At 50.3% G+C, this 21,160-nt stretch overlaps 2 protein-coding genes across 2 annotated transcripts; one reads left to right on the top strand and one right to left on the bottom strand.

Moving 5' to 3' along the window:
- Nucleotides 1-10,845: 10,845 nt before the first annotated feature.
- Nucleotides 10,846-14,033, bottom strand: FAM43A (family with sequence similarity 43 member A). The gene has a single exon (XM_027587092.2). The coding sequence runs from the start codon at nt 13,077-13,079 to the stop codon at nt 11,772-11,774; it is 1,308 nt and encodes a 435-aa protein (XP_027442893.1). The 5' UTR covers nt 13,080-14,033; the 3' UTR covers nt 10,846-11,771.
- Nucleotides 13,673-14,880, top strand: LOC113918553. Its single transcript, XM_027587093.2, has 2 exons — nt 13,673-14,152; nt 14,268-14,880. The coding sequence occupies exons 1-2, from the start codon at nt 13,710-13,712 to the stop codon at nt 14,335-14,337; spliced, it is 513 nt and encodes a 170-aa protein (XP_027442894.1). The 5' UTR covers nt 13,673-13,709; the 3' UTR covers nt 14,338-14,880.
- Nucleotides 14,881-21,160: the final 6,280 nt, after the last annotated feature.

Here is a 21,160-nt window from a genome sequence, read left to right as displayed (position 1 = left end):
GTGGAGTCTCAATACAGACAGAGCCTGGGCCCCTGACTGATGGTTTGACAACCAAGACTATTCATTCAGAACAGTTCATAGGTGAGAAACTCTTACTATGTTAAGCCAGTGAGTATGGGATTTGTTAAAGCAGCTAGAATTCTTTACCTTATTTAATTATACCTACCATATTCTATAACTTCTGGTTCCCAAGTTCATGTTCAGGAAATAGACCAATGAGAAAGAAAACCCATATATTATTCTGGCCTTTAGAAGTACAGGGCTGGAGAGAGGTTGCAGTAGGAGATTTTTTTTTTTTAAGATTTTATTTATTTTTTGACGGAGAGAGAGACAGCAAGAAAGGGAACACAAGCAGGGGGAGTGGGAGAGGGAGAAGTCGGCTTCCCGCCGAGCAGGGAGCCCGATGCGGGGCTCGATCCCAGGACCCTGGGATGATGACCTGAGCCGAAGGCAGATGCTTAATGACTGAGCCACCCAGGCACCCCAGGTAGGAGATTTTCAAACACATCCTCCAACCACCTCCCCCTACTCCAAAAAAAAAAAAAAAAAAAAAAAAAAGCTTTAGAAAACTGTGCTTCCTCTAGAACCTAGATCAGTCAAGGTTTTATGACTCAGTCAGAGCCTTTGAGGAGACCACTTTGATGGTTGAAGAGGATGATCGTCTCTTCTGTAAAGTCTTCTATGACTACCCCCTCCCCTGGATGGATTGGGGTGGCCGGGCTGGCCTTTCCTCTATGTTCCCTCAATACATTACATATAAACTGACCATACCTCTTTTGATGTTGGATAGATGTCACATGTTTTGGTCTTTTCCACCGGATTATGAGCTCCATGAGGGCAAGGACTGCTTGTGGTTTCCGTCCTTGTTTCCTTCTTGTTTCCCACCCCCATCCCCCCACCTCACACTCCCTCCACCTCACCCACCCCCACAACCAGCACTGTGCTTGGCACACAATAGGTGCATTATAAATGCACACAGTAAATACATTATAACTGTTTCTTCAGTGAGGTAGAGAACAAGAATGAGTGAATGAAAACCTATGAAGTTAAGGTCAAAATTACCTGGGTAATAGGTGGGGAACCTGTATCATTTATCATCCAGACTAGGACACTTTGAGAGCGAAGGGTGCTCTGCTATAATTATGTGATGACCTCAGGTGTAACTGGGACCGTCTTGAGCAAACCAGAATCAATGCCCATCCCAGCAGTAGGCTTCTTTGGATCAAGGTCTCCAGGGATATAGAGCATTCTTAAGGGAATTTGGTGATTTCTGTTAGATTAAGGACCTTTTAAGATTAAAAATAAACAAAAAGGAAAGCTCAGTGTACAATGGAAAGGAAAGGGTGATGTGATTTGAAGTTTTTCTTGGCAGAAATGTGGGAGGATCAACATAGCTCTCTCATTGCGCTATGAGTTTTCACTGATCATTTCACACTAAGGCCAACCACAACAGCCTGAGTTTACAGTACAGCTCATATTCACCCTTGAGCACAGTCCCAGGCATACCCACAGGAACACAAACACACACACACACCCCAGTTCCATCAGGACAAGAGGATCCTAAGTATTCCTCTGTGTATTCTCTCTGTATAGAGTGTTTCCAATAAAAACTTAGAACCTCTACATTTCATTTTTTTGAGATTTTATTTATTTATTTGAGAGAGTGAGTAAGAGAGAGAACTTGAGTAGGGGCAGGAGGAGAGGGAGAAGCAGTTTCCCCTGCTGAGTAGGGAGCCTGACGTGGGGCTCCATCCCAGGACCCTGGAATCATGACCTGAGCCAAAGGCAGACGCTTAACTGACTGAGCCACCCAGGTGCCCTGAAACTCTACATTTGTACAAAACAGTCTAAAGAATTATTTTAAGAGGACTGTGTCCATTTCAGAAACATCCATCTGAGAGGTGAATTAAATTATGATTGCAAATATTTGTGGAAAGTTTTTGGGAAAGGTGTGTGTGTGTGTGTGTGTGTGTGTGTGTGTGTGTGTGTGTGTGTGCATACATGCATGCATGCGCCTGAGTATAGAATACTAATCATAGTAGAAATACTGATCCAGGCTGATAATCACATGCTGACAAAATGAATCCCATTACAAAGAACAAATAAAAATCCCGCCAGAGAGCACAGGCAGCTGCCATGCTCTCCTGCCACACCTGATGGAAGAGATTGGGCTGGAGACAGAGCACATGGTACATGGGGATATCTAGAGCTTCAGACGGAAAGTTAGCCCATAATCTTTCCACATAAAGCATGCCATTTAGATACCCTCCTACTGTTTCCTATTCTTAATAGATTACTTCTCGTTTTGCCTGTTTTCCCTCCTTGGGAACTGGAATATGTTTCATGGAAAATGTTCCTGCCCATGACACATTTGCCCTATGGGGGAGCCCCACTGAGGCTCACTCATCCCAACTGTGTTATTTCAATCTGAATATTTCAGTAGCAACCACTCCTTTCCTGTATTACCCTTGACAAAACACCTGCTCATCCAATTTTTAGATTTTGAACCTCAAAACAATCTGAGAGAAAGCTTAAATATTACTATCTCCATTTCACAGAAAGAACTGGCCCCAAAAGCAGACTTGCTCAAGGTCAAAGAGCTACTGTACAGGAAAACCAGGGCTGGCACCGAATCTCAAGTCCAGTTCTCTTTCAGCCATACCTTATAGCCTTGTCCACAGGAATACTGCCTGACGTCCACCCTAGCCACCCAATCCCACATCTGTCGGTTAATATTGGACATGTGCTAAGACCTGGGTCAAGGAATGGAATGGCGGAGATACAGCATAAGACTATAACCTCTTTTGACTTCAGCAGTGTGAACATCTCCAAACAGGTCTGACCAGCCGTGGACTCTGGGAGCTTTCTTCTGTGGCAGCAACTGCGGTAGACATGAGAGGAAGGGCCCCCCACACCTTGGTGTGTCTACACATCACTTTTGGACAAGCATTATGTGGTTTGATCTAAGCACAGACAGGAGCACCTAATCATGTGGTGCTCTTCTCAAGAGATGAGCTCCTCTACTGGAGGATCAGGGGCACTGGGGGCAAGTTGGCATGCAAAAGCAAGGACAAGTTTCTCTGCCAAGGAGGCCTTGGGGGAGAACAGACCACAGCCATAAATAAGGAAATGCTGATGGTTTTGCAGATCTGTAGGTGGTACCTGGGAATCATTTGCAAGCCCTGAACCGGAACACAGAACTGAGAGTGTGCTGATGCAGGACCCTGTGGCCCTCCCCACCCATCCTCCTTGAACTCACATGACCTTGGAAATATCACTTTTTCTTTTTCTGTATAGCAGTTCAGCTGCAAGAGTGGAACCTTCAGGGATATGGCTTACGGTGTCAGAACATCTGTAATGTGCATATTTCTTCCTGTCTCCTTCTATCATGGTGCCCAAAATACCCTTCTTATTTGGCATCTTACATCTCAAAGGCTTTGAATATTCAAGAGTCCCCTACTAAAATGTTAATTCCCTAAAAAGGCCAGTTCAGGTAAGACACATCCACTGTAGGCTGAGGAACAATAGCTTGAGAAGACAAAATTGCAGACCTTACCACTTGCAGAAAGGAGGGGAGCCCTGCATTTCTGGCGCATACCATGGACCCATGGCACCAAAGAAGGGGGGGGTCCCCACATTACTGTTGAGAGTTTCTAAAAGAGGGCAGTGTGGTGTCTTGGAAAGAGATTGGGGGAAAGTAGAAGCCTGCTACAAGCTCTGCTCCCTGTGACACCTGTCCCTTCCCTTTCCTGGGCCTCAGTCTCCTCATCTGCTAAAGGAAGGGACTGAGCTGGAGGAGCACTAATGCCCTGTCTGACTCTCAGGCCCTCAGGGCTAGGGAGCGGAGGAGATCTTGGAGTGAGCTGGTGACCCCTTGAGTTGATGGTTGGCTAGTCTTGGAACTGAGCGGAGGGAGAATCCCCGACAGGGAGCTTAGAAGAAATTCTCCTGGGAGAATTTCCAGGTCACTTCAAGGCCTGCATCCAGAATTAGGATGGGTCCTAGAGCAGGGAGTAGCCTGCCACAGGGGGAGGTGGGAAAGCATACCCCAGGTTATCAACTCCGTCTTATTCTCAGACTTGCTGCAAGTGGGTCCTGGTCTCCATCGTTAGGAGGACAAACACCCTGCTGCCAGGTGCCCTCATGGCCTTTGATCAGATGCCTGGGCTCTGCCAAGTTTCTCTTGATAGTGGCTGGGTTGCTTCCAAACTTAACTGATTTCAGCCCAAAAGACACAGGGAAAAGACTATAGGACTTAGAGTCAGCAGACCTGAATTCTGGCCCCACCTTGCTGAGTGATCGATCTTAGGCAAGTCCTTTTCTGGTCCCTTACCTGGCCTTAACCTGGTCCTTAGATTCAATGTGGGTCCCCATTTCAGGACCCACTGTAGCCTCCAAGCTTTGAGGTAGTGAAAGAGCTGCCTAACAGGCAAGTCCTGCTCTGGCTTGGTCAAGAACACCTCCACATTAAAAACGGTGGGGGGAATCCATGCCATAGGGGGTCCCAAAGATGAGCCCTGGTCCCCAGAGCCCCGGGCCAGAGGTTTCTTCTATTCTGTCCCACTAGGGGAGGCAGGAAGGCAGAAACACACTTGAACTTAACCTTTGCTCCTTCTTTAATTCGGAACATTAATGCTAAAATCTTGGTATTATATAATCCAACACATCCATTTTACTCATGAGGATCCTGAGGCGGCGGGGGAAGTGCCTTGATTAGGTTAATGCAGAGGGATTCCAGGTCACTTCAAGGCCTGCATCCAAGGTCCTTCCTGAAGGCTTTCTGCCACACCACATTATTTGAGCCTTCATTTGACTCACATTAGAGGGACTGGGGCCACAACCTTGGAACAGAGATGAGCAGGAATGAGACTCCAACTCCATCCAGTGCCATTTCCAAATAAACCATCTTTCTCCAAACCAGAATCAACCCTCCCTAGGGAGGTCAGGGAAGTTCCAAGGAAACTCTTGGGAATTGAATCTACCTCAAGTAGAGACGAGGAGTCAGCTGAACCCCAGTCTTCCCACCTTCCCCAACGTATGTCCTCAAAACCTTGAGGAGCGCCTGGGCGGCTCAGCCAGTTAAGCATCTGACTCTTGATTTCAGCTCAGGTCAGGATCTCAGGGTCAGGATCTCAGGTCCGTGAGACTGAGCCCTGTCTCAGGTTCCTTGCTGGGCCTGGAACCTGCTTAAGATTCTCTTTTTCCCTCTCCCTCCGCCTCTCGCTCCCATCTCGAGCTCTCTCTCTCTTAAAACAAAAAAAGAATAACAACAACAACAACAACAACAACAAAAAACAAAATACCTTGACTCCTCCATCCAGGTAATGCCATTGAGCTTTATCAGACCCATTCTCCTAGCTATTCTCCTAACCTGAAGTAGAATCACTCCTTTACTCCTCCCCTAGTGTTTCCTGAGCACCAACTAGGTGCAAGGCTCTGTGTTAAGTTTGATGAATCAGAGATGCCCGAAGTCCTTGGAGTATTCAACCAACCAGGAAAGATACGGATGATTAATAATCATGATGCAATGGGAAGAGCTCCCCCACCCTCAAACTAGACCTGCTCTTCTAGGGTGAGATCTTGCCAGACCAGATCTCAGGGGAGAAGGAAGAGGAGACCAGGTTCCTCTGGGGGCCGCCACGCCACCACCAGGAGCATTCGTGCCATGAAGACATCACCTGCCCTTTCCACCTCCAGCAGCAGGCAGCTAGTAGATACTCATTCACACTTTCGTGACAGGAGTGGCATGCTTAGGAATGGCATGACAAGTATTTATCATCAAGCATCTACCATGCATGAAATGTAGAGGTACCAAAGAAAGGGGGATCAGAGAAAAATTCAACTGCCAGTTTCTGCCATCCCAAAGCCAAAAATCTGGTTATAAGCCATAAGAATGGGAGGAATGTGAAAAGAGCATGGGTTTCAGAGTTCAAACCCTTGGGTCTAGGTCCCTCCTGTGTAACCTTGGGCATGACACCACCCCTCTATGGCTCAGGTTGTTCATCTGTAAATGGGGGACAGGGCCAGAGCATGCCCAGGGATTGCAGGATTGGTGCTGACTGACGAGTGTGTGTTTGATTTGTTTGTCCCTTCAAGTTTGGGCTTTCTTTTCTTTTAGGTTTGATTTAAGGTCTGAGTTAGGCTTGTGGGAAGGAGGAGAAATGAAGAGAGGATCAGGTGGGAAGCTGGGCAATCGGAGAGGCCAGAGGGAAATGATGCCTTTCAGGAGGAAATGGAATGGGACCGAGATGAAGGGGGGATGCAAAAGAGGAGGCTGTCAGAAGGGCCACCCTCCGCGGGGGTTAGAGACACGGACTCTTGCTGGTGCCACTGAACATTCCTAGAGAGGGGAGGGAATGGGTGCCAAGTTCCAAGGCCACCTAGCCATTCAAGCCACCAACATGATGGTTATTCAGAGCTGCTCAAATTGGGTCACCTCCGAGCAGGTCACGGGGGGCTGGCCTCCAGCAGCCTGTGGCCTCGGATGAGCCAGCAGGAGCAGGAAAGGCCCCAGCTGACAATAAAGCCAGATTTAGATGTGACCATGTGCAGGAAAACCTGGTGCCCGGGGTCCAGAGTGCCCTGACCCCACGGCCTCCTTGCCCTCCAGGGAGCCCGGAGTAGTTTCCCACATGTCAGACGTGGCTCCCCGGTGCCCAGTGTGTGCACACTTCTCACTCTGTCGTGCATCACTTGCCAGCAGATGCGAGGACCCCTGATGCATACCCCTTGGAGGAAAGGGTTCTGCTTATTGAACTACTAAATCCTGCTAGAAATGAGGGCAACTTGCTCCTAATAGAATGTTTATGTTTCTCGTGATCCTCGGCGGACTCCCATGAGGTTTTTCCATCTCCAGTGTGGTGCCAGGGGTGGGTTCTACGCGCCGGTTCTCTCTCCTTTCAAGAGCAGGGCCCTTAAAAGCAGCTCTGTCTCTGGGAGGGAATTGTGCTTTCTCAGTCTAACAGAACCTTTCTAATTTGGTCTAAAATCTGTTCTGCTGACTCTGGGGGCAGTGAGTGGGAGGTTTGCCTTAGGGAGGAGCATGCAAGTGCGTGGAGCGGGCGTTCTCCGCAACTGTAAGTGTTGAGAATATCTGTAATACTACGGTTTATTTTGTACTGTCTTGCCTTTCCCTCGCTCCCCGTCAACACAAAGCCACAAATGGTACAAACGAACATGGGAGGATGTTTTTGCGGTTGATGAAACACCTCCTCCGTGGACTCGAGCTGCCACCGGCAAGACCTCTCTTGCCGCCGGAAGTCACTTCGTTTTTCACGCAGTCAATGGTGCATTGTTGGACACAGAGGATTACTTAGGCTGGGGAAGAATGTGGAAAGCGTCTCACTGCATTTAAAGTACCATCAGGTTACGCAAAGGAGAAACATGAACCTCCCGTCGCAAGAAGGAAAAGCTAGACGCGATGAGTAAACCAGACCTCAGGTGCTCCCTGGAAGGTGTGCTTCATCTAAGCACTTAGTTTTGCTTTGGGCACACCACTCTTATCCCTCCGAGGGTCAGGAGCAAATTAGGGTTCAGTATTTGTTTTTTTCTCATTCTTCTCTTCTTACACTAGTGATATCATCCCTGGAAGACTAAGATGTAAGGAGAGGTGAATCATGTATCACCTTCGCATCTCTTCTAGAATTACATCAGCCGGAGGGCTATGGGGCGCAGTGGGGATAAAGGCCAAAAAGTAGAGGGGAGGAAGGAGGGAAGGGGAGGGCACCAGGAGTGAGGGAGGGAACTAGTTCTTTTGCAGTCTGCTTATTTTCTTCTTCCTCCTTCCTCAACCCCTAAGCCCCCCTTCCCTATTCATAAATCAGGTAACTGGAAAAATCAGACTTTAAAAGAGAAAGTTGCCTTACATGTATTGATGGTGTTGGTTTAAATGTCGTTTGTCTGAATTTTCTGACCAATCGCCACACCCCCACCAGTCACGGATAAATGCCAACCTTGGCATTGTCACTAGACCATTAACTGGTTAAGAATGAAGACACATAGGGGCACCTAGGTCGTTCAGTCGGTTAAGTGCGCAGCTCTTGATTTCGGCTCACATCATGATCTCAGGGTCGTGAGATCAAGTCCCGCATAAGGCTCCACACTCAGTGGGGAGTCTGCCTGAGATTCTCTCTCCCTCTCCCTCTGCCCCTCTCCCCCCCCACACACACACACTCTCTCTCAAATAAACCTTTAAAAAAAAAAAAAGAATGAAGACACAGAGACCCTGCCCCACCACAAGTATTAACCATGTGATTTTCCCCCTCTTTAATGTTCTTATCAGGGGCGCCTGGGTAGCTCAGTCGTTAAGCGTCCGCCTTGGGCTCAGGTCATGATCCCAGGGTCCTGGGATCGAGCCCTGCATCGGGCCCTCTGCTCTGCGGGAAGCCTGCTTCTCCCTCTCCCACTCCCCCTGTTTGTGTTCCTTCTCTCGCCGAGTCTCACTCTGTCAAATAAATAAATAAAATCTTAAAAAATAATAATAATGTTCTTGCCAGTTTCAAAGAGCAGAGGAACTTGGCAATGTGTGAAAATAATTTCAAATGTGAAATCCAGTCATGCAAGATAGTGTGATGGGCCACACAGCTGGCTGCCAGTCTGGTGAGAGCTCTATGGAAGGCATGTAGTATGAGTATCTGGGGAGGCGAGGATCTGACTCGCCTGACCTCTCTCTACCTAGGCGTTTTAAATTTCATGCAATGATGTGTATCTGAGGTATTTGGGGAAAGGGGTAGGGACTCTCAACCAAACCAAAATATAACAGATTCAAAGGCCTGGACCTTGTGCTAATGCCCTTAAGAAGTGATTCTGAGGGGCGCCTGGGTGGCTCAGTCATTAAGCGTCTGCCTTCGTTCGGCTCAGGTCATGATCCCGGGGTCCTGGGATCGAGCCCTGCGTCGGTCTCCCTGCTCCGCGGGAAGCCTGCTTCTCCCTCTCCCTCTCCCCTGCTTGTGTTCCCTCTCTTGCTGTGTCTCTCTCTCTGTCAAATAAATAAAATAAAATCTTAAAAAAAAAAAAGAAGTGGTTCTGAGTATTTTTTAAGTTATTTCCCATCCACCCTTTGCTTTTTGTTTCTAAAGCTAATCTTATGCCCAAACCACTCCTGTTGATTAGGAAGAAAATCTTTCACCCTCCCTCTATGGTTCCGATAAATTCCAGACGCCTCAGGATCTGTGGGTCTAGCTGCCCAAAACATAATTATGATGAAAACAAAGCAGAGCGGCCTCAGGACAGCAGGGAAGGCCAGAAGTGGGATCATTTCTGCAACACAGGAAATGGAGCCCAAAGGGGCAAAGGGAAAAAAATAATTTGAGGAAGGCACAGTTTTGGCAGCATCTTATTACAACTTCCAGCTGATCGGGTGTAGCCAAACCAGAGACATCTGTTTGGAGTTTACAACAGAAACAAGCTCACAGAAAGCCTGAAAACCCTGACGTGCGCACGCGCACACACACACACAGCTCTAACAGTGCTCATCTGCCTTGACCACACACACACACACACACACACACACACACACACAGCTCTAACAGTGCTCATCTGCCTTGACCACACACACACACACACACACACACACAGACAGACAGCTCTAACAGTTCTCATCTGCCTTGACCACACACACACACACACACACACACAGACAGACAGCTCTAACAGTTCTCATCTGCCTTGACCACACACACACACACACACACACAGCTCTAACAGTTCTCATCTGCCTTGACCACACACACACACACACACACACACACACAGCTCTAACAGTGCTCATCTGCCTTGACCACACACACACACACACACACACACAGCTCTAACAGTTCTCATCTGCCTTGACCACACACACACACACACACACACACACAGCTCTAACAGTTCTCATCTGCCTTGACCCCACACACACACACACACACACACACAGACAGCTCTAACAGTTCTCATCTGCCTTGACCACACACACACACACACACACAGCTCTAACAGTTCTCATCTGCCTTGACCACACACACACACACACACACACACACACACAGCTCTAACAGTGCTCATCTGCCTTGACCACACACACACACACACACACACACACACACACTGCTCTAACAGTTCTCATCTGCCTTGACCACACACACACACACACACACACACAGACAGCTCTAACAGTTCTCATCTGCCTTGACCTCCAGACCATTCCCCCACTGGGTCACGCTGGGTTGTAGAAGGGAAGGAAATAGGTTCTTCCGCTGGCCTCCCCACCCGCCCCACCTGCGCCATGACTCATTCAGGCCATGATCAGAACTTACCAACCTTCCTCTCTCCTTGATTTTCCTCCAGGAAAAACAGAGATGGCCCCACTACTCACAGAGCCCCAAGTACACTTTCTTTAGGTCTCTGGTTGATCTTTAAAGCCCCTTGAGCTGTTTGTGAAGGAAAAGGTGAACCCCACAGAAGAAGGTGGTAAAACCTCAGAAGACCTTGAAAGTCACTCCTCCCTAAATCACCTCACAAGTCTGGGAGTGAGGAACAGAACTCAGCCTGTATCTCCAAGAATTAACTCTGAGAGACCCAGAAAAAGTCCACACACCCCCCCCCCGCCAGTTTACCGCAGGAAGAATATGGAAGGATACAGTCAAAGAGAAGGTGAGAGCTGGCCCCAGCCATGGCACCCACCGTGGTGGAGGGCAACAAAAGCCCCGGACTATGCAAAGAGCGGGTTCCCCTTCTGGAATCACCTGCGAGCACGGCAAAGGCCAAACCCTGTCCTACCGCCGCACCCTCACGCCGATGGCCAGGCCCTCTTCCAGCCCCACGGCCCCCAGCATTTTCAGCAGCACTTCCAGACGCTCACCTGTTCGGTGAATTGTCTTCTTTATTCTCTCCCCACTGGCATGCAAACAGAACCAGAGCAGTGCTACTCTTAGAAAATAACAAAATGTTTTATACACATTTCTGTATATACAACTGAACATTTTACATGTCCCTTTTGCACAGCAAAAGATAAAAACATTTAGCTCCGAGAACACAGTTATGTACAAAAAAAAAAAATGTCAAAAATACTTCACAACAGTGCAAAATGTGTTACACAGTATCATGGAGGGAGATCGTTTGAGCAGGAGGAAGGTGTGTTTTTAAAGGAAAACTCCTTTTTTAAAGATATTAGATGTCTTTAACTGTAAACAAAATGCAACTTTCTTTCATTTCCCCACCACCACCACCCCCAAACAGTTATTTGAGGAATTTGGCAGAATTTCAAGGGTCTGAGTCTGAGGTAAACAACCCAAGCTCTCGCACCAAAAAGACTGGGGTTAAGGAGGTGGCATCAGCCTCAAACGTTGTGAGAGCAGGAAAAAAAAAAGTTTTTTAATGACATGTCAGTGACAGCGCTAGGCGGCTCCCTGTTATTGGGTCGGTCCGGGGAGGAAATTAACCCCTCCTCCTCAGGCCCCAGCTGTCCCACAAACAGGAAACTGGCCGGCAGGCAGGCATCCCTGGCGGGTAGGACTTTGCTAACCAGCAGGCCCTTCCCTCACCAGCCCCCCCAACGCCCACCCCCGGCCCCTAGGGCCCTGCCTCTCTCTCCCACCGTGCACTTTGCCCCCTCGCACATCTCCACGCGCAACCTGAGCCCCGCTTCTAACAGAGCCAAATGTGCTGAAGGAGAGGGCCAGGGTAACTCTGGGCCTCAAGCGTCCCGTTTCCCCTTTCCTGGAGGCTGTCCAAAAGGCGGGTGGGGAGTCACGGTGGGGCGTCAGGGGCGCGCGCAGGGGGCTGCTGCGATCTCAACCCGAGTGGGGCTCCTCTGCGTTGGCGCCGTCGGCAGGGCCCGACCGGTCCCCGGCGGTGGCAGAGGTGGCGTCCGGGCCCCCGCCTTCGATGGAGCTCTCGCTGCCGGTGCTCTCTCCGGACAGCAGGCGCGTCACCCGCAAGTCGGCCTGCAGGCTGCGCACATCATTGCCGAAGCTGAGCTCTCCTAGGTCGTTAATAAGCTGGGACAGCTCGGCCTTCATGTCGGGGGCGCTGCCCATCAGCAGAGGCGACGGCCCAGCCCCAGGGCCCAGGGAGACCCCGCCGACTCCTAGCGCCTCCTCGCGGCCACTCTCCAGCGTGTCCAGCAAGTCCCCGCATTCCAAGTGCATGGCCACCACCAGCGCCCGCTGCGCCTCGGCCTCTTCCCCTGCCGGGTGTCGGTCCTCAGCACGGTCCTCCTCCTCCTCCTCCTCCTCCTCTTCCTCCTCCTCCTCCTCTTCCTCCAGGCAGCCCTCCGTGTGCTCCTCTTCCTCTTCCTCCTGCAGCTCCTGCTCCTGCTGTTCGCCGAGCAAGTCCTCGGTGATGGAGCCCAGCTTGGGCGCGCTGCGGCTGCGTTCCACCGGCGGCTTGTAGCAGCAGGGTCCGTGCAGGAGCAGCTTGCGCAGCGGCACTAGCGGGATGGTGTGCGCGCCCACCAGCTCCTGCTGCTGGTGACGCGCATCGTCCCTCCGCTTGAGCCGTTTAAATTCCGCCAGTGCGTTGGCCGACGTCTGGTACAGCAGCAGGGCCATGGCCTGAGCCTTCTCGGGCTTGGACACCAATACCGCGTGGCAGCGCAGCATTACCGCCTTGTGCTTGAGCTCGTGCCGGTATACCCAGGCGAAGACCTTGGGCAGCCGAGCGTCTGCCACGCAATAGGTAACGCGGTGCAGCAGGTAGAGGTGGCCCGGGCGGCGCAGCGCGCGCTCCTCGGCGTGCACCATGCGGATACCCTGCGCACTCACAGTCAGCTTCATCTTGGTGCCCTGACGACCCGCCTCGCTCTTGCTCCAGATCTTGCCCACCGCTAGGTCAGTGCAGCCGTCGCCGCGCGCCTGGATGGTGGTGGCATTGCCCAAGTAGAGCACGGTGTAAGTGGGGTCCTCGCTGGTGATGTGCAGCTTCTTGCGCTTGGAGCGGAACATGCTGCCCACCCGGCTGAGCGCGCCTTCGGGGCACGCCCGCGCCAGCGAGCTGAGCGCCGAGTAGTGCAGGCTCACCGCGTAGCCCTTGGGCTTGGACGCCTGCCGTGGCGGCGCCTCGGCCAGCAGCTCGAACTTGTGCTTCTTCCACGGCAGCATCTCCGGAGGGCGCCCCCGCGCAGCTGGGCGGCGGCGGCGGAGCGCGGGGTACAAGACCCGCCGAGCCACCCGCCCTGGCCGGGCTCGGCCCGGGCAAGACAGAAAAATAAAACTCTGCTGGGAGTGGCCCAGTGGTAGAGAGGGGGTTAGGGAGTATCGTGCTCAGGGACCCCGCCGAAGGGGGTACGGGTACAAATTTTAAAAGAGAAGAAAATATCTAGCTGCGAGGGGGCGGGGGGAGGAGGAAAGCGCGCACAGATTTACCCCAGCCAGGGCAAGGACGAGGGCAAAGAGTCTTAGGCAAGCAAAATGAGAGAAAGAAGAAATCAGAGAGGAACGTTAAAAAGAGATGCGCGCGCGCAGAGGGTGCCCCAGCCAAAGCAGCCGGGACGGGGCGAGAATATGCAGGAACTCCTCGGTGAACCTGGAAAGGCCCACCGCTCTCTCTCTCTCTCTCTCTCTCTCTCTCTCTCTCTCACACACACACACACACACACACACACACACACACTCCCCAGGGCTGGGACTAGAAACCGCGGAAACTCGATAGCGAGTGTGCCCAGCGGCCAGTGCTCCCCGCCCCTAAGTGGTGTTGGAGCCTGAGAGCCCCTCGTCTGGGCTGGTCCCAGAATGTGCGGCTTGCCGGGAGTGCAGTCAGATGCTGCCCCGGCTGGCCGCGGCGGGCCCGGCGCAGCACTCCGCCTGTGGCTCACTGCATCTTCGCTCCGGCCCGACGCGGGGACTCAGGCTCGGCTGGCTCACTGTCCCGGCTGGCTCGGCCGGGGCAGCGCGGGGCGCCGAGGGTGGGGCGCGCGCATGGTCGGCTCCGGGACGGTCGCTACCTCATTTCTTCCCTCCGGGGGTGTCCGACTCCGCTCCCGAGGTCCCGGAGGTCTGCTGCCCGCCCTTGCGGCGCGCCTGTCCCGTGCTGCGAGCAGTAGCCGGCTCGCCAGCCTCACATCCTTGCGGTCCGAGAGCCAGATCTCGGGTAAATATAGGCCGGCGCGAACCATTCGCTGCGCGGGGACAGGGGAGGAGCAGAGAAGAGGATGCGTTTCGGGCTCGGACGGCCGGTGGGTCCCTGGTCTCTTAAAGGGACCTAGTTGCAGCCATTTGTCGAGGGAAAGGGGAAACTGGTCCAATCCCGCAATTACATCTCAAATTTACCAACATCTCATTTATCTACAGGTATCGCCAAGACCCGGGGTTACCCCTCGGGAAAAGCAACTTGAATTCTGACACTCCACCCTCGGGCTGAATTGCAACTCGCTAAATAAATGTACGTCTACGTCGAAACTTCTGGGGGAAGTGGTAGAACGTGGGATTTAGACTAATTTACTATGTAAAAAGGTTGGGGAAATAGTGGTTCTTTCCATGTGTGACAGCTCTCTGAGAATGACTGGGTGCTGTTTAATATTATTTTTTTTCACAATTTTTTTTTTCATTAAAAGTAATAGAAGTAAGGAAAACAGCGAGATTTATCTTTTAGGATCTTGGAGCCCTTTCTCCACAGACAAGCAGATAGTGAGAAGCGAGATGAACATAATGGGGTGACTGGAGTGAACAATATGGTATATAGCCCATAAATAAAGCGCTTCCTACGCCTAATCCCTAGCAGTAACCCCTCCTGCTCTCAGGCCTCAGAGAAGAGCAGTTTTCTGAGACCCATACAATTTCTAAGTAATGCTTATGTGTGATTAGAACTCATTTTATTTTGGCAGGTCAGTCGTTCAGTTTTATTACATCACTGACACATTTTGGGTAAGAATTCCTAGTAAAAATCCAAGTGACCTTTTTTTATTTCACTGTCTAATAATGCTCAGCCACCGTCCACTAGGAAGGACAATCACATTATTATGCTTTTCTCCTATGCTGACTGAACAGTGTAGCTTCAGTCATCTGACCAGCTTGACCTTTGGCTGATAACTCATTTCTGGACCCTCAAAACAACCTGCTTGCCTCTATGGTCTGCTCAGTCAAAGCAAAAAAGAAAAACTTCAAGCTGGAATGTGTGATAAATGTCCAGATGATCCTGCATCAAACTCCCAAGTTCGTCCTGGAGGAGGACAGTGGACCCCTTTACTCCCCAGGCCCCATCCACTGGGGATCTTGGATATCTTTGGCTTCCATGCCAAAACCACTGATTTCAGAACCACCACCGTAGCCCCTCCTGGAAATTCTCTGGAGCCATACCTTTGCTAACTTTTAACCTTTCTTTGAAATTTAAATAACTTTTCTCTGAATTCTAACCCCGTTTTCTCAGACTCATTGGTGCTGAGTTTCAATGTAACTTTTCTGAGTACGTTTTGGTGCCAGGCCCTGAGCCAGGAGCAGACCCAGTTCCTTTCTCCAAGGAGCTCCCAGTCCAATGAAGGATGTAAATTGCACCCAGCTCTGGGCTTCCACTGAAACTAGGAGAGCACCCTGTGTCCCCCAGTGCCTGGTACACAAATAGGCACTACTTGATTGTTGATTTAATGAATGAGACATGCATGTGAATGGGAAGACAGAGCTACGTGCCCTGACAAAGACCCAAAGTACTATGAGAAGCTGGAAGAAGAGCAGTTTCATTTTGAGTAGGAAAATCAGAAAAGGCTCCACAGAAGGTGATGTTTGAAGAATGAGCAGGCTTTCTCCAAGCAGGGAAGAACTAAAGGGCTTTCAGGATATAGAAGACAGCAGAATTATAGGACACGAAAATGCATGCACACGTGCAGACTAGGATGGAGTTTAATGATTATAACAATGAGAGTAGAAAGTTTCCCGATGGTGTTTTTGGGCCCCCCTAGTATCTGAGGGAAGGGATGGCCTTTTCACGGCTGACTCTTGCCCCAGAGTATCATTAGACCAGAGCTGTGATGACTTACTCCCCAGCTGCATTAATGGACTAATGGAGGGATACCAGGCCTTGTGCTGGAATGAACTAGTTAGGACTGTCATAAGCCATTTAAGCCAAAGGGAACTCCTCTTCTGCTCAAATTTCTGGAAAATCTTGCAGTGGCAATCAAGTAGACTGTATGTGCTCCAAACCAAAAAGTCTGGTAAAAAAAAAAAAAAAAACCCACAAAAAACACCAGATTAACCAGTGTTAAGCGACCGTTAGCTGGTCCATAATCTTGAAGTCTAAACTCTACGATAGTAGATGTCATGTTCAAGCAGGTACCATTTCCAAGTTGCTCAGAGGTCCAAGGCCCAGAAGGGTTCACGGAAGACAAGAGAGGACCAGTGGTGGGAGCTAAGGCTGGTCTCAGCTTCCGCAAGGGCACCACCTCGGGCATCACACGGTAGCAGGGAGAGCCGTGGACCACAATGGCAGGGAGGTTTCCACTGGCAGGCCCAGCTTCTCCGAGGCAGTGACAGCATCAGTTCTGGGTGCGGAGGCCTACAGAACTGCTCCTATGGACTGGTCTCTGCCACGCCTGGACTACCTTCTCCATAATTTGTTTTCGACCTTGGGAGGACAGAAAGGTTCTAGGCAAATGTGAACACTCTAACGTGTGAGTCACTGTCTGTGCTGGTGCTCACAGACCCAGGAGGAGAAGGACAAGGCTGTCTCTTGCCCGCCTGGACCTGGGGCCTGGAGCTGGGCCTGGGCCTGGGCTGGCCTCTGGGGCCGGCCTCACCTCGTCGCAACTGAGGCTGAGTTTCTTCAGCCGGGAAAACTGGTGGCACCATTTATAAGCCCACACCACGGACCTGAGACACAGGGCAGTTCCAGAACAACATGAGCCAAGGCAGTTGGGGACCAGGTTAGCAACTGCTTCAGACCGCAGGCTTTTTTGTGTGATGCTGCTCCATCTACTGGTGGCAGGCAGAAGTGCCATTCGGTGGGCTGGTTTCTCCTAAACAGGTTAAGGCAGTGGTTGAATCCACACACAGCCAGGACACAGCCGGCAAGAAACCTGGCCTCTGACTTGACACCTGAGAGTCAGCCTTCGAGCTCACAGAAAGCGTCCAGGCCGGCTTTCTCCCACCTTATTTCTTGCATCATGATCCTCCCTCTTGGGCCTCCTCCCCCAACACTCCACGGAATGCATGTTGGCTTCAGAGACAACCAATGACTAATCTGGGATCCTCAAAGTCATTCAATAAACATTTGTTGTGAGTCTATGATGGATGTGATGTAGTCGCTGGGGATACGATATTAAAGCAGACAGACAGGTCTTTGCCCTCATGGGATTTATATCCTACAGGGAGGCAGAGACTAAGCAAACAAATAATAAAATCTCAAATAGTGGTAAGTCTCAACACACACAGAAAAGCAGGGCTAAGAGCAGAAGGTGGTTGGTTTAGACCACAAGGTCAGAGAAGGTGTCTCTGAGCAGAGATCTCAAGGAGGTGGAGTCAGGCATGCAGGAACATTCTAGCCTGTGCTGACCAGTAAGGAAGTCACAAGCCACGTGTGGCTGTTGAGCACTTGAAATCTAGTTGGTCCAAACCGAGGTGTGATGCAGGTGTGAAATACACGCTAGATTTCCAGGACTTCGAAAAAAAGAATGAAAATATCTCAATCATCTTATAATAATTATATATTGAATGATAATATTTTGGCCATGTTGAGTTAAATAGACTATATTATTAAAATTAATTTGGCCTGTTTCTTTCTACCTCTTTAATGTGGGTGCTAGAACACTCACAACTACAGATCTGGATAGCACTGTGCGGGGCAAACATGCAGGCCTGAAGGTGGGAATGAGCTCAGGGGTCCAAGGACTCTCCAGCTTAAAAAATCCTCCTGGGGCGCCTGGGTGGCTCAGTTGGTTAAGCGACTGCCTTCGGCTCAGGTCATGATCCTGGAGTCCCGGGAAGGAGTCCCGCATCGGGCTCCCTGCTCAGCAGGGAGTCTGCTTCTCCCTCTGACCCTCCCCCCTCTCATGTGCTCTCTCTCTCTCATTCTCTGTCTTTCAAATAAATAAATAAATAAATCTTTAAAAAAAATAATAAATAATAAATAAAAAATCCTCCTGTGTGACAACAGCCTCTGGCTCTTTAGCCCTCCTCATTTCTAACTCCTATTATATCAACTCTTTTACCTCCTCAAGACCTCCAGGATCAGTATCAACATCCGTCACAGAGTGAACTCACCCACTGGCTGCACCAGGAGCCCCTGGGCCAATTTCTGGATCCCTTAACTCAGGATCTCTGCTGAAACTCCTCCGTGGTTGAACATATCCTGAAATTCGGGGAGCCCTGCCCTGGCCCACTTCATTCCTCCCACTATCAATTCCTTCCTCGCCTCTTATCCTTCCCCTCTCCCCCTCACAAGGCTCCTTCAAAGTGGGGATGGGGGCCTCCAAAACAGTATGCTAAGTGAGAGAAGCCAGACATAAAAGGTCCCATGTCATTGGAGTCCATTCATATGAACTATAAGGAATAGGTGAATCCATAGTTACAGAGCACAGATGGGTGATTATCAGGGGTTGGAGAGAGAGAAGAATGGGGACCAACTGCTTAATGGATATGGGCCTTCCTTTTGGGGTGATGAAAATGCTTTGGAACTACATAGAAGTGGTGGTTGCGCAACATTGTGAACACACTAAATACCGCTTCATTGTTGACCTCAAAATGGTTAATTTTATGGTATATGCATCTCATCTCGACTTTTTTTTTTTTTAAGTGGAAGAAGGAGGCAGAGAGAGGGTCAGAGTGATGTGATGTGAGAAGGACCCAACCCTCCCCTGATGGCTTTGGAGCTGGAGGGAGGGGCTACACGCCAAAGAATGTAGGCAGCCTCTAGAAACTGGAAAAGGCCAGGACAAATTCTCCCACAGAGCATCCACGAAGGAGATCCTGTGACACCTCAGTTCTGGCCCGGCGAGACCTGTGTTGGACTTCTAGCTGGCAGAATTGTCAGTTTCTGTTGACTTATGCCAAGTTTATGGTAATTTGTTATAGTGGCAGGACACCTCCCAGCCAGCCATCTCTTCTCTTCTCCTGATTCCATTTCCTCCCCGACTCGCCTCAGTGAGAACCCTTAGTCCTCACCACTCTTCCGAAGCTGCCCACTCCCCAGCAGAGCCAAGCACAGGACCTAGAGCTTCTTCAAGAAAATCAAGGCAGTCAGAGCAATGTTAACTGTGTGCCAACCCCCAACTAACCCACTCACTCAGTCACATCCATACCTTCTCCCACTCCTTTCCTCCAGGCACCCTGGGGCCCATGGGTGGCTCATTCGGTTGAGCGACCAGTTCTTGGTTTGAGCTCAGGTTATGATCTCAGGGTCGTGAGATGGAGCCCCATGTGGGGCTCCATGCTCAGCACCAGGTCTGCTGAAGATTCTTTCCCCCTCCCTCTCCCTCCCCCTCTGCTCTTCACCCCCTTCTCAAGTAAGTAAATAAAATCTTTTTTAAAAAGAAGTCTCTTTTCCTTTGAACCTGTCCCCCTCAAACCCACCCCCCACACTGATACCAAACCACAGATGTGACCTTGTAACCCTTCCCATTATAAGCACTCAGTGGGTTCCTACCAATCACGGGCTGCAGCCTCAGCTTCTGAGCATAACACATGGGAATTTTCAGGTCTGGCACCTGCCTACCCCTCCAGCCTCATTCACCACTTCTCCTGGCCTTCTAAGTCCTGCTCCAGCCATGGAGAATATGCTTCTCACCATGCGCCTGAGACTGTTTCTTGTCTTCATGCCATTGCTTAAGTGATTCTGTCTAACTGGAATGACCGCCTCCTGCCACTTCCCTGGGCTGATCCCTACTCATTTTTAAAAAGCCAGCTCAAGGACCATCTCATCCAGAAAAGGGGCCCAGGCCTCCCTAACTCCTTCTCCATGCTCCCTGCATCTCTACCTCTGAACTTCCTTATTGTAACGTTATTGTCTTTAACTCTGCCTCCCTCACTGGACTGTGAAGTCTTGGAGAGCAGCAACTATATTGAATTCATCTTTTTGTCCTCAGCTCCTAGCACAACGCCTGCCACCAAGTCAGTATACAATAAACATTGTACAATGAACAAACATTAACCCTGTGTTTATTTTCACAGCAGTTGGACTATCATAAGCACAGGTGGTCAGAACTGGAAGGGCCCTTCAGGACAATCTTTTTTTTTTTAAGATTTTATTTATCTATTTATTTGAGAGAGTCGGGAGGGAGAAGGACAAGCAAACTCCATGCTGAGCATGGAGCCCGACACAGGGCTCGATCCTGCCACCCTGAGATCAGAACCTGAGCCAAAATCAAGGTTCAGATGCTCAACCAATTGAGCCACCCAAGTGACCCCCTTCAGGACAAGCTAGTCACCCCCCCCCTTTCCTGATTCCACAGATGAGGAAACTGAGGTCCCAAGAGTGCACATGCATGGGTATACCGTTATTTAACAGTCAAGCCCAGATTAGGACCCAGGTGGCCTGAATCTCATTTCAAGGCTCTCTCCTTCAGCTAAACATAAAGCCAGAGACTTTTTTTTAAAGATTTTTTAAAATGTATTTATTTGACAGAGAGAGACAGCTAGAGAGAGAACACAAGCAGGGGGAGTGGGAGAGGGAGAAGCAGGCTCCCGGCCAAGCAGGGAGCCCGAAGCAGGGCTCCATCCCAGGAACCTGGGATCATGACCTGAGCTGAAGGCAGACACTTAACGACTGACCCACCCAGGTGCCCCAAGCCAGAGACTTTAAATACACAAATATGCAGAGCACATGTCAGGCTCCCTCTTCCCTCTATGAAGGGCTATGTTTGGGGGGTTCATGGCTTCATTTGGTAGACTGGGCAGGCTCAGCCCTCATCAACCAAACACTTCCCCCCATAACCTAAGCTGCCACTCACTGGGCCCCTTAATGGAAAATCCCCTTATTACTGGCTGTCACTGCCACCAAAGAGGTTAGAGTCAAGCATGACTGTCATGAGATTTACACGGTGAGACTTTGGTCTCTCTAGCGGTCAAGATCACGCCCAGGTCCATGAGAGTCTGGTGGCCCACTGGGCTCCTCCGCTCTGCCCCGTGACCTCTAATCTCTCTGGGGCTTTCACTTCAAAAACAATGAGAGTTGTAGCAGTTCTTATTTTACAGGAAATAGCATAAAGAAGTACCAATGAAATTAAATGTGCCTGGTAAATGCTTAGAGGTTTTCACATTGA

The sequence above is a fragment of the Zalophus californianus genome, chromosome 1, assembly GCF_009762305.2.
Source record: "Zalophus californianus isolate mZalCal1 chromosome 1, mZalCal1.pri.v2, whole genome shotgun sequence".
NCBI classification, from domain to species: Eukaryota; Metazoa; Chordata; class Mammalia; order Carnivora; family Otariidae; genus Zalophus; species Zalophus californianus.
The sequence above is the reverse complement of the archived record's forward strand: the minus strand, read 5'-3'. Positions and strand labels throughout refer to the sequence as shown.